Source organism: Hemitrygon akajei, unplaced genomic scaffold (assembly GCF_048418815.1).
Source record: "Hemitrygon akajei unplaced genomic scaffold, sHemAka1.3 Scf000204, whole genome shotgun sequence".
Lineage (NCBI taxonomy): Eukaryota > Metazoa > Chordata > Chondrichthyes > Myliobatiformes > Dasyatidae > Hemitrygon > Hemitrygon akajei.
Genome location: NW_027332089.1, coordinates 393,910 through 407,934, shown reverse-complemented (window position 1 = coordinate 407,934; position 14,025 = coordinate 393,910). Strand labels below are relative to the sequence as shown.

General features: G+C 42.0%; 1 protein-coding gene across 1 annotated transcript in view; it reads left to right on the top strand.

Moving 5' to 3' along the window:
- Positions 1-9,681, top strand: part of LOC140724395 (scavenger receptor cysteine-rich type 1 protein M130-like) — a 39,348-nt gene extending 29,667 nt beyond the window's left edge. The window contains exons 11-12 of the mRNA XM_073038842.1: positions 538-654; positions 9,569-9,681. Coding sequence (XP_072894943.1) covers positions 538-654; positions 9,569-9,681 — 230 coding nt within the window. The remainder of the gene's footprint in view (positions 1-537; positions 655-9,568) is intronic.
- The last annotated feature ends 4,344 nt before the right edge of the window (positions 9,682-14,025 follow it).

Below are 14,025 nucleotides of genomic sequence, written 5' to 3'. Positions count from 1 at the left end.
CGAATGTGGTAGGTGATGGAAGAAAGGAGAGTAACGGAGGTCCAAGAGTGACACTATCTTTAAAATTATTAGCTAAATTATTAGCTAATTATTAGCTAAATCTCTGTTTGCTGATTAGAGGCGGATAAGAGAAAAAAAACCATAGATAAGTACGTTGAAATAATTTCTTCCTGGAATTGTTTTCATAAAATTACACTCACTTCCCTTCTTGCTGTTCCAATCCAGCAATGTGAGGGAAAATAGAATTTGAACACGACGTTGCTTGGGGTGTTTATCCTGATTTGATACCAGGTGGCTGGAGAGAACGTTTATTGCTCTGGGAAATACTTCTGACATATCCGGCTTTATTGTGAAATAGTCCTTGTGTTTCCGCTCCGCTCTTTCTCTCATGAAATGTATAGGGATATAACTTTCAAAAATCGTAATGACTGAATATATGATTAAATTCATTAAACATCGCTCAAAATTTCGATGCATTGGATCTATAGTGTTTGTTTTCTGTTTATTGAAATATATGTTTTTACGTTTCGTTTAAAGCTTTTGGAAACTGGACCCCATCCATCATGGTTACTGTCTGCATAATTCTTGGATTAATATTCATCATTGAGTTTTTAATACTGTTCACGATTACGTGGAGACGATCGGCAATCAGTGGTGAGGGGCAATCTTTACATCGACCTTTTATTGTGACGCTTTCAGTTTGTTGGGGTCTTCCCAAAAAATATTTTTGTGCAGAAAAGACTAAATTAAATATGTTTTCACCGCTTTAGTTCGAAATTAATTTGACTTCTGTGAGACATTTATAATGGTGGCTTTCACTGTCCCTTACTGTTCGTGGATTAATGATAAATTTTCATTATGCAGTAATGGAAATTGAAGGTTAAATCTGATTTGGTAAGTAGCTGCTTCACTGTTTATTTCACTGTAAAACATCCATGCGCTGAACATCTGGACGTATAAGTTTCAAAAATCTGCTGTGTATTCTCGAATATTCTGATTCGGTTCTCCCAATCGAAGTAAGAGAATGCATTTTCCCCATTCCTTTTCTTCTTATCATTTTATCATTGAATATTTGCGATGCTCTTAAATTTCTTTGACACAGCCAAACTTTCTCTGTTAGGTGCTGGAGTGACGTGTGAATTTCCATCCTGTCTTCATCCGCTGCCATACTGATGGCATCTACATCTATCTAATAATAATATTAAACTCGTCTTCGATACAAATGTGATGTGTATTCATTATGAAACAAAGATCGGAAATATACTCGTTCTTCTGTACCTTTCCCTTCGTCCTTCTGATGTCAAATTTATTCGGTTGATTGGCCAGGGCTATGATGCACACATCAGTCCGATTCAACGATCACGTTCCCTGACTCTTCAACTTGACTAAGATCATTTTAATTTATTTTAATTTAATCATAATATTCGTGTACAAATTCGTTGATGCCGATGTTCATCTCAACTCCCTCTTCATTAGGTACACTAATGAGTGGCCAAGGATTACCTATTGACTTTTACCAAGCAATTTATGAGGAAATTGAGAATATTCCACCAATCAAGAATTTTTCTGAGATGCAAGATTCAGGTCTGTATTATGACACAAAATCCGCGATGTAAAAATTGATACTGTCTCAATTCATCCAATATTGTTATCAAAATCAAGGAACAACAAAAACTCACGGCTCTGTAGGTACTTCAGAAATGAAATTGTAACAAAAATAATAATGGGGCATTATACAATAAACACAAGAGATTCTGCGGATGCTGACAATCTTGAGCAAAGCACACAGTATTCTAATGGAAGTCAGCAGATTAAGGTGCACCTATGGTAGAGAATGAACGGTCAACGTTTAGAACCAAAACATTTTATTGGCTCTGTAAAGGAGTTACAGAAGCCAAAATAAGGAGCTGGAGCATGGGAAAGGAGGGCAGGTTGGTTGGTGATAGGCGAGACCAGATGAGAGGCAAGGAAACCTTACGGCACGTGGGAAATTAAGTCAGAAGCTTCGAGGGCATAAATACGTGTGGTAAATAGACGATGAAAATGCATATCCATTGTTCCGTAGCACAATAGATATGAATTGTGAGGGATGCTGTGAACCAGGTTTCAGCTATCTCAGTCTGGAGTCTGGAGTGGTATGATATCACTCATGATCATTGTACGGAACCTCAATGAATAATACAAATCTGAAGCATACACTGCCAGCATCTGCTGATATAGTCCCCAGAGTATTAGAGGCATTTCCTTTCCTCTTTCCTGAAACAACTAGGATTTTTTTCAGCAAGTTCGAAGAGCCTTCGTTCGAAACTTTTCTCTGTTCGGCAATAGAATGTGGAACAGAGAGCACTGAACATGGAGCAACATGGCACAGTACGGTTCATTACGCTCACGATGTTGTGCCGACCTGTTAACTTACACGGGATCAATTTTGCTCTCCCATCCTACACATTCTTTAGTTGCTTTCACATAAAGCAATTGACCACACGTGGCCACATAAAAAGTTTTCAAAATTGCCCTAATATATCTATCTCCAATACCAGCCTCGAAAGGGCGTTCCCCGCTTTCACCCCTAGCAAAATTACCACTGACAACACTGCATTATTTCTTCGAATCAGATTAAAGGTAGCTCCCTCATATCAGCCATTTCCGATCTTGGAAAAGGCTCTGAGGAGGAGCACTCTATACCGAACAATCTGTAATTAAAAATTGCGCCCCCTACTTCGGGCATCATTCTGCTAAATCTCTTCTACACCGTCTCTGAGGATTCATGCCGTTCTAAAAATGAGCTGACCAGAAGTGAATGTGATATTCTAAGCGTGATTTAATCAGGTAAATTATTTCACAGACTATCCACCCGAATAATTTACCCACCACGAACTATGGCTCACTCTTCCAAACTTTCCAGGGTCATGCCTACTCACATTCTAGTAAGAAGACATTAACTAGAAACGTGAACTCATTCTCCCTCTGAACATGTTCTGCTAACTGGATGACGACTTCAGTCACTTTAGCTTATTTTACTTCTACTTAGTATATCGACTGAACTGTAACCGAACGTTAACTGTCCCCACTTAAAGAAAAGCCGTGATAAGTACCCTTTCATCGTATTACTTTATCAGTCTATCTATCTTTCATTCTATATATTGTTCTCATTCACCTGCGCAGGATTGCCGTAGTTATCTTCATTCGTCAATGATAGCGTTTCCAAAAGCAATACGCACACGAGTTCGCAATAAAATCGATTCCATGTACACATTTAGATTATTTTATTATCAATTCAAGGCGGAACACACATCTTCCTTTTATCTTCCATTGAAGAGTATTCAAGGATTATGCCATGTATGGTAATGATGATACTGTCATTGATGTAATGATTGAATGATGTGTTCATTACAAAAACAAGAAAAATACCAAATAAATATCTTGAATATCTATTTCTTTGAATTTTAGTTACTGGATCCACTCATTCCATTAATGAAGTCGAATATTACACCGACGACGATCTATACAGTACATGTCATGCTCCACAAGACCCTGAAGGTTTGTTTTCCAGTATACACGGTCGGTACACTTATTTTCATTTTGCTGTACTTTAGTTCAATCTGTCTGTGATCATAAACCGGCAAAGAAAATTGTCGTCACATGTGCGTATTGATGTGATTGAACAATCTCGTGGTTTTGTGAGGGTCTTGCTTTACAAGAAGCGTGTTATTAAAGCCTGTAGTCAGCATTCAATTTAACAAAGGTCTGATTTACCCCTTTTAAATCACTTTGAATTATAGTCCTTTAAATATGAAATAAACGAGCATACTTGCAGTATGACAAAATAGGTCATCATCCCAAGTAATTTGCTGCACAGTGGCAATCGTCGGAAATAATGCTTTATATATAATCGCTCCCTGACCTGGTTCCTGACGATCGCAATGATGTTGTGAGTGTCATAAATTATTTCTTAGACTGTGTGAAAATTACGGACAGTGGTTGTCCTGATATTCCGCTAGGCGGGGAAAAACTAAATATGTCAGGGATGGGTTAAGAAGAGGAGGAGGGGCATTAACGGAAGCTCAGAGAAGGCAATGCTCACGCCATTAGGTTGGAGGCTACCCAGCTGGTATATAAGGTGTTGTTCTTCCAAGCTGAGTGTGGCTTCATCTTGTCAGTAGAGGAGGCCATGGATAGACATATCAGAATGGGAATGGACAGTAGAGGAGGCCATGGATAGACAAATCAGAATGGGAATGGACAGTAGAGGAGGCCATGGATAGACATATCAGAATGGGAATGGACAGTAGAGGAGGCCATGGATAGACATATCAGCATGGGAATGGACAGTAGAGGAAGCCATGGATAGACAAATCAGAATGGGAATGGACAGTAGAGGAGGCCATGGATAGACATATCAGAATGGGAATGGACAGTGGAGGAGGCCATGGATAGACAAATCAGAATTGGAATGGACAGTAGAGGAGGCCATGGATAGACAAATCAGAATGGGAATGGACAGTAGAGGAAGCCATGGATAGACATATCAGCATGGGAATGGACAGTAGAGGAAGCCATGGATAGACAAATCAGAATGGGAATGGACAGTAGAGGAGGCCATGGATAGACATATCAGAATGGGAATGGACAGTGGAGGAGGCCATGGATAGACAAATCAGAATGGGAATGGACCAGTAGAGGAGGCCATGGATAGACAAATCAGAATGGGAATGGACAGTAGAGGAAGCCATGGATAGACATATCAGAATGGGAATGGACAGTAGAGGAAGCCATGGATAGACATATCAGAATGGGAATGGACAGTAGAGGAGGCCATGGATAGACATATCAGAATGGGAATGGACAGTAGAGGAGGCCATGGATAGACATATCAGAATGGGAATGGACAGTAGAGGAGGCCATGGATAGACATATCAGCATGGGAATGGACAGTAGAGGAAGCCATGGATAGACAAATCAGAATGGGAATGGACAGCAGAGGAGGCCATGGATAGACATATCAGAATGGGAATGGACAGTGGAGGAGGCCATGGATAGACAAATCAGAATGGGAATGGACAGTAGAGGAGGCCATGGATAGACATATCAGAATGGGAATGGACAGTAGAGGAAGCCATGGATAGACATATCAGAATGGGAATGGACAGTAGAGGAAGCCATGGATAGACATATCAGAATGGGAATGGACAGTAGAGGAGGCCATGGATAGACATATCAGATATCAGATAGACAAATCCCAATTTGATATTTCTATCCATGGCCTCCTCTACTGTCAAGATGAAAGCACACTCAGGTTGGAGGAACAACTCCTTATATACCGCTGGGTAGCCTTCAAACTGATGGCATGAACATTGACTTCTCCAACTTCAGTTAATACCCCTCCTCCCCTTCGTACCCTATCCCTGATATATTTAGATTCCCCCACCCTCTTTTTTTCTCTGTTTCTGCCCATCACTCTGCCTGTTCTCCATCTCCCACTGGTGCACCCCTCCCGCTTTCTTTCTCCCTAGGGCTCCCGTCCTATGATCCTTTCCCTTCTCCAGCTCTGTATGCCTTTTGCCCATCACCTTTCCGGCTCTCAGCTTCACCCCACCCACTCCGGTCTTCTCCTATCATTTCTCATTTCCCTCTCCCCTTCCTACTTTCGAATCTCTTACTATCATTCCTTTTAATTAGTCCTGACGAAGGGTCTTGGCCCGAAACGTAGACACTGCTTCTCCCTATAGATGCTGCCTAGTCTGCTGCGTTCCACAAGCAGTTTGTGTGTGCTGTTTGTTTGGTGAAACTGTGTTTTGTGCTCAATTTGACGCCAGTAATTTTCTCTATAACAGAGCCCAAGTCCTAGGTTCGCTTACGTCTGGCTTTCCGTGTTTTCTCTTCGACTGACAACAACGATGAAATGAACGACAACAGTTCAGGATTTCCAAGTCACTTGCAGCTCGAATCGTCAACTGTTTATTCCCATCCTTCACATCAGCCCGATGAAGACCGAAAAACAAACTCTTTTGCTTGCACTTTCTATATGTTATTGTCTGTGGAGTACGCTGTTGTAGAATTGTTCAATATAGGCACAATCAAGTGTGCCGTAGTCAAATATTAGCGACAGGCTCTGGAACTGCTATAATAAATGAGGGAAGAATTCCATATGATGCTTTTGAATTAAATTGCACATTTCTATTGAGGTAGCATACTTTAGCGATGCTTGTAATCCATTTTAAAGAATGTCACTGTCAGTGCTATTACATTGCACACTTAAAATCTGGACACTTTAATATATTCACGAAAATATTATTCTTATCGGTATTGGAATTTAATTGCAATCCCTTTTATACAACAAGAAATAACTTTGATTTATTTGGCAGGCCAAATTTATAAACAAGTGCACAACTTCTTTTATTATTTACAGTATTGATTTCACATCAAATAAAATGTAGTACACTGACAGCATGTCCTTTCCTCCAATGCAGAAAGATGAATATGCTGATTTTCAGATTTTTAATTTCTATTGCTCTGTTCCCACTAACGGACGTATTGATGAAAACATAGAAACTCGGAAATCTACGGCACATTATAGGGTCTTTGGCATAGAGTGTTGTACCCATCATATAAACTGCTCAGGAAACTGCCGAGAATTTCCTTACAGCATGGCTCTCTATTTTCCGAGCTTCATCTACTTATCTCTCTTAAAGGAACCTATTTAATCAGCATCTCCCACCTTTCCTGGCAGTGCTTTCTACTCACCCGCCACTCTCTGTGTGAAAAATATACCTCTGAAATTTCCTGTCTACCTTCTTCTAAGCACCTTAAAACTATGCCAACTCATGGTAGCCATTTAAGCTCTGGGTGAGAAAAAGCCTTTGGCTATCCGCACGATCAATTCTTCTCAGCTTCTTTTACACCTCCGTCAGGTCACCTCTCTTTCTCCCTCGCTTCAAGGAGAAAAGGCCAAGTTAACTCAACCTGTTCTCAGAAGGAATTCACTCCACTCCCGCAACCTCCTTGTAAACTTCTTCTACACTCTGTCCATGATATCCACATCTTTCCTGCAGAGAGATGATCAGAACTGAACGTAGTACTCCAAGTGGGGTCTAACTATGGTCTTCCCTTGCTGTAACATTACCGCAAGGCTCTTGCATTCACTCAGTCCCACGGTTGATGAGGACCATCACGCTATGCGCCTTCTTATCAACACTGTCAACCTGCGCAGCAGCTTTGCCTGTCCTATGGGGAGGGAGCCCAAGCTCTCGTTGATCTGCAACACTGCCAAGACACTTATTATTAATAAAACATTTTCTTAAAATATGACCTACCATTATGAACTGCTTCACACATCTGAGCTGAACTCCACCTTCCACTTCCCAGCCCAGTTCTGCTTCCTATCAATGCCCCACTGTAACTTCTGACAAACCTCCAGACTATCCAGTACAACACCAACTTTTGTATCATCAGTAAACTTGCTACCCACCCACACCCCCCCCCCCCCACCCCAACTTCGACTTGCTCATCCAGGTTATTTATAATAATTACAAAGAGGAGAGGTTCCTGAAAAGATCACTGTGGAACTCTACTGGTCACCGTCCTCCATGCAGAATATGAACCATGGACAATCGTCACTTCCGTTTTTTGGCAATCTAATTCTGGATCCACAAAGCAATGTCTCCTTGATCCTACGCCTCATTACTTTCTGAATGAGCCTCGCATGGGGGACCATATCAAGTGCGTTACTGAAATCGTTATAATCCTTAGAGTATCCACTGCTCTACCTTTATCAATGTGCTTTGTTACATCATCAAAATAATTCAGACAGTTTCATTAGGCACCTGCCCTTGAAAAGGCCATGCTGACTATGCTAAAGCACATTATGTCCCTCCAAATGCTCATCAATCCTGGCTTTCAGTATCCTTTTCAATCACTTGCCCACCACTGAAGCAGGGCTCATTGGTCTATAATTTATGATCTCTTCTCTCTTTCTTGTACACAAGAACAACGTTTACCAGCATTCAATCCTATGGCTCGTCTCCCGTTCCTGCTGCCGATAAGTCACCGCCAGTGTCTCAGCAATCCCTTCCCTCGCTTCCCACAGTAGTCTGGTGTACAACTCATCCGGTACCGGCGACTTATCTAACTTAATAGCTTCAAAATCTCTAGTGCAGCCTCTTTCCTAATGTTTATACACTCAAGCGTTTCAGTCCGCTGTAAGTCCTCCCCACAATTGCCAAGGTCGTTTTCACTGGTAACTACTGAAGCAAAGTATTCTTAAAGGGCCTCTGCTAGTTCCTCCAGCTCCATGCGCATGTTTCCACTTTCCCTCCTGATTGGTCTTACACTCACAAGGCTCATCGACTTGCTCCTCACATACTTGTAGAATGCCTTGGGGTTTTCCTTAATCCTGCTCACCAAGGCCTTCTCGTGGCTCCTTCTAGCTCTCCTAATTTCATTTTTGGGCTGCTTCCTGGCACCCTTATAATTTTCTAGAGTTGAAAAAGTACATAGTTTCTTGAAACTTTCACAAGCATTTCTTCTCTTCTTAACTAGATTTTCTACAACTTTTCGCAAATTGTCTGCTTCTATTTCGCTCATGCACCATGGTAAAGGAGATAGATTTGCGATCATTACCTCCAAAATTCTCTTCCACCGAGACGACGTTAATTTTCCAATACCAGATCAGATACAGCCCTTCCTGCAATTGGTTTACCTACATATCCTGTCAGGAAACCTTTCGGAATACTCTTAGCAAACTCCATTACATCAAAACTGCTTGCTTTAAGGAGGTGACTGTCAATATTATGAAAGTTAAGATCACCCATCACAACAACCCTATTATTCTTGCAGCGTTTCAGAATCTGCCTCCCCAACCGTTCCTCAATGCTTCTGTTACAATTGCGGAGTTAGGGTGTTAACTACAAAAACAACTAGTAGTGTTATTTTCCCATTCCCGTTTCTGACTTCCATTCACAATTACTCAGTGGACAGTCCCTTCATCACTTCCACCTTTTCTGCAGCCGTGATAATAGCCCTGATTAGTAGTACCACTGTCCCACCTCTTCTCCTCCCTCTCTGCCCCTTTTGAAACATCTGACTCCCGGAACACTCAGCAGTCATTCCTGCCCCGAGAGATCCAACATTCGGTAATGGCCAAAATATCATAGTTTAACGTATTGATCCAGGTTCATCCGCCCTGCCTTGTTTATGGTTCGACCTGCATTAAAATAGTCACATTTCCAACCATCGAGCTCAGTGCTTCAATATCTGTCATTCCTTCTGCGCCAACCGCCCCATCCTCTGCCTCTTCACTTCAGCGTCAGCAAACTTCCCTTCCAGGATATTGATTCCCTTCCAGTTCACATGCCTCCCGTCTCACTTGTAAATGCCACTCCTTTCCCAGAGAGGATTCCAATGATCTGAGAATATGAAACCCTGCACCATCTCCTCAGTCACGTATTCATCTGCCTATATTCCTGTTGTGACCTTCTCCAGCTCCTGGCACCAGGAGTAATCCGGAGATTACCACCTTGGAGGCCCTGCTCTTCAGCCTCCCTCATAACTCTCTAAACTTACTGCCCAGGCCTCTACCTCTCTCCTGCCTATGTCATTGGTACCAACATGTACCGCGGCCTCTGGATCATTTTCAAGAACATTCTGCAAACATCCGGAGACATCCTGGAGGCAACACACTAGTCCAGCGTCCTTTTTGCTGCCGCAGAATCTCCTATCAGACCCACTAATTATCTAATCCCCTATGTCTATTGTTCCGCTTGAATCCACCTTACAGTTCTGAGGATCAGAGCTGACCACAGTGTCCAGCTATGTCATCGCCCTCAGCAGTATCCAAAGGTCTACAGAAAGACCTTGCACTTACTTCTTCCTTTTCCTTTCTCGGTGTTCATACATCGATTGCCCGAATTCTGCCCTCTGGGTGTAACGACCTGGCTAATAGTCCTATCTATTAGATGCTCTGTCTCCCGATGCTCTGCGGTATTTCATGAGCTGGAGTTGGCTGCTCTTCTCGCGTGTGTAGTCATCGGGGAGATCCTGAGGTTCCATGATTTTCCACATCCTACAGGAGGAGCATTCCACTACCATCCTGCCTGCTTTGTACAATGGGCAACCACGACCAAGTTCTCTAATGTGTTTCTTTGGCTTCTGTTTCCTTTCGTCCACGCCACATGAGACAAAGCATGAAGCCCCTAGTCTCACCGGGGACCTACACAAGACAATGCCATCACGCTTGCCCCTTCCATACTTTTATTTAATTCGAAGAGCTCTGTTCCTACACTGACTGGGTCTCTGGAATGTCCCCAAAGCTCTCTTTTTATACTAGATTCGCCGCTTATCCGTAGCCCCCTATTTTTCTAAGCTTCATGTACCGATCCAAAAGTCTCTTAAAAGACCCATCGTATTGCCTCCACCAACGTTTCCGGCAGCCCATTCCACGCACTCACCACTCTCTGAGTGAAAAACGTACCCCTGACATCTCCTCGGTGCCAACTCCCCAGCACCTTAAACCTATGTCCTCTTGTGGCAATCATTTCAGCCCTGGGAAGAAGCCACAATTTCAATGCCTCTATCATCTTGTACACCTCCCTCAGGTACACCTCCATCGGGTCACCTCTCATCCTTCGTCGCTCCAAGGAGAAAAGGCCGAGTTCATCCAATCTGCTTTCACAAGACTTGCTCTCCAAACCAGACAACATCCCTGTAAATCTCCTCTGCACCCTGTCTATGATTTCCACGCGTGAATACTGAAGATCTCACATTCAAAATCAGGATTATTTCCCCTGACATATGTCGTGAAAGGTCTTGTTTTGTGCAGCAGTTCACAGCAATATTACATTATTCACTGCAATAAGAAATATCCTACGTCTGCGTCGTGAGGGGTGGAAGCGGGCAAGGCCGGACCACAGGGCTCTTATACGCCTGTAAAGCCGATGGAATGCATTGCAGAAGCGTTGATGAACTTCAGCCATGTCACGACTTCAGAGAACGATAGAGATCGGATTTCGTTAATGGTCTGTGCTCCACAAGGATCGATGTGCCCAGGTAAATAACTACATGAAGAAATATGCTGTAAAATAAATACTGCAAAAAGTGATCAAAATATTGAGGTAGTGTCAATGAGTTAATGCTCCGTTCAGAAATCAGATGGAAGAGAGGAAGCAGCTACTACTAAAATGTTGATGTGTGTTCTCACGCTCCTGTTCCACCTCCCTGATGGTGTTATGCACAGAGGGCATATCCTTGGTGCTGGAAATCCTTAATAATGGATACTGCCTTGTTGATGGATCTTTCTAATTTTCCTAATCAACTGCATGACAATCCCCCATGACTATTGTAACATTACCCTCTATCTGCCATTGTAATTTGTGAACCACATACTCTACTACTACTTGGGTGGTCTCTATACAATTCCCATCAGGGACTTTTTTTTTTACATTTGCTGTTCCTTAATTCTGGCCACAAATTCTACACCTTCCAACCCTATGATACCTCTTTCTAATGATTTTATTTAATATTTTAGAAACAGAGCTACACAACCCCATTACCAGCTTGTTCTTTCAAGAAACTTATAAATACTTGGGAAACAAGAGGACCTGCAGATACTAGAAATCTAGAGAAATACACACAAATTGCTGGAGGAGCTCAGCATGTCAGGTAGCATCTATGGATGGGAATCAACATTTCGGGCCAAGAACCTTGATCAGGACTCTTGATACTCACGTATCTGGAAAATGAACAAGCAAAGACAATAGAAAGTAGTGCAAAAATGAGGAGAACCTTTGACAAAATTTAGTTCAAGGCTTAAAAAAAAACCCCTGCCAAACAGAGTTCAATAGTTAACAAATACAACAAAGGAAATAAACACTTCCATCAATGGCTTTTTAAAATGAAAATATCTTGGTCCCGTTACAGTCAGAAAAAAAATACAAAGATAAGTAAGAACTGAAATGACAACTTTAGAAAAGCCTATTTAAACTCAAACTCTATTTAAATAGATTAACACTACCTTAGACAGAAGGAGGAAGCTGAATAACACACATGAAAAAAAATCACACAACAGTCAGATAAAACTCAGTGCATATTTTCATAAAAAAATAGCAGGATTCAACGCTCCATGTGTGTGAATGCAATTGTGATAAGAGATACAGACCAGAAAACTTAAATGAGAGGCTAACACAGGAAAATAAATCATTTATAGGCAAGAAAACATTAACAATGACTGTGACCCCCCCATGGGAGACATCCCAACAATCTGAGCAAACTAGATGTTGACAAGGAAGCATCGAGCACCTGACTGAGGTTTGGAGAACTCTTCCTGGAAAAAGAGGGGTTCCTTGCAGAAATACAGGACAAGATGATTAACAAAAAGTAAAACAAACATACAATACAAACAAACAAGGCAATACGCAGAAAATGCAAAGAGAAACCAGACACAATCCAACACATTCTGGGATCCTGCAGCAGTTTAACTCAATCTGATTACTTATGCAGGTACAATCAAGTGGCAAATATCATTCACCAAAATCTTGCTTGAAATTACAAACTCATGAATGACTACAGTAACTTCAATACGGCACCATAAATTCAAGCCTGCTGCAGTAAGGGACAGAATCTCACAATTTATATGATAATCAATACATTAGTACAGATAGGATAATCTAAAAGAAACATTCGGATATAATATTACAGTATAAACAAGCAGGAACAGTTCCCTCAATAGATATAATCATTCTCAACACACACATGTGCCTCCACCAATGGGGCGCCTCACTGCAGGCATTGTTCGTGTCATCAGTCAGACAAGCAAATTATTTTCTCTGCCAATTAGCATCCAAATGTTGCTATTCTGTCATTTGTAGTCACGCCCCTTTGCTGATTCCCCTCTCTTCATCATACGTTCCTATCCTGACCATCGTCCAGTGCCCCAAACTCTGCCTTGTGCAGACCCACCTCTTGTGTCTGACCCTGCTCTGTTGAACATCCAACTAATGGTTTCCCATTCTGTTTTCAGTCTTTAGAGGACAGTTGTTTTTTCTAACAACCCTTTAGAAGCAGGCAAAATGACTCATAATGTGGAAATGAGCTGTGCATAAGGAGGTTAACTACCAATGTCATTCAATAGACAATAGACAGTAGGTGCAGGAGTAGGCCATTCGACCCTTCTAGCCAGCACCGCCATTCACTGTGATCACGGCTGATCATACACAATCTGTACCCCGTTCCTGCCCTCTCCCCATATCCCTTGACCCCGCTATCTATGAGCTCTATCTAACTCTTTCTTGAAAGCATCCAGAATCCCTCTGGGGCAGAGCATTCCACATATCACCACTCTCTGGGTGAAATAGTTTTTCCACTTCTCTGTTCTAAATGGCCTACCCCTTATTCTTAAACCGTGGCCTCTAGTTCTGGACTCACCCATCAGCGGGAACATGCTTCCTGCTTCCAGCGCGTCCAATCCCTTAATGATCTTATATGTTTCAATCAGATCATCTCTCATCTTTCTATTCCAGTGTATACAAGCCCAGTCGCTCCAATCTTTCAACATATGACTGTCCCGCCATTCCGGGAATTAACCTTGTGAACCAACGCTGCACTCCCTCAACAGCAGGAATGTCCTTTGTCAAATTTGCAGACCAAAACTGCACACATTACTCCAGGTGGGGTTTCACCAGGGCCCTGGACAGCTGCAGAAGGACCTCTTTACTCCTATACTCAATTCCTCGTTATAAAGGCCAGCATGCCATTAGCTTTCTTCAGCTATACCTACATGCTTGCTTTATTTGCCTGATGTAGAAAAACACCTAGATCTTGTTGTACTTCCCCTTTTCCTAACTTGACTCCATTTTTCCTCCATTCTTCTTCAGCCCAGAGATATGAGGGGCGAAGAACATCTCAGACAGAACTGCAGGCAGATCGACTTCTCCAGTCTGCAGAAAAAAACATTTCCCAATCATCTCCCATTCTCCTTAATTATTCTTTTTATCCCTTCCATGACTTACAAGGATTGCAAAGAATTAGCTATTA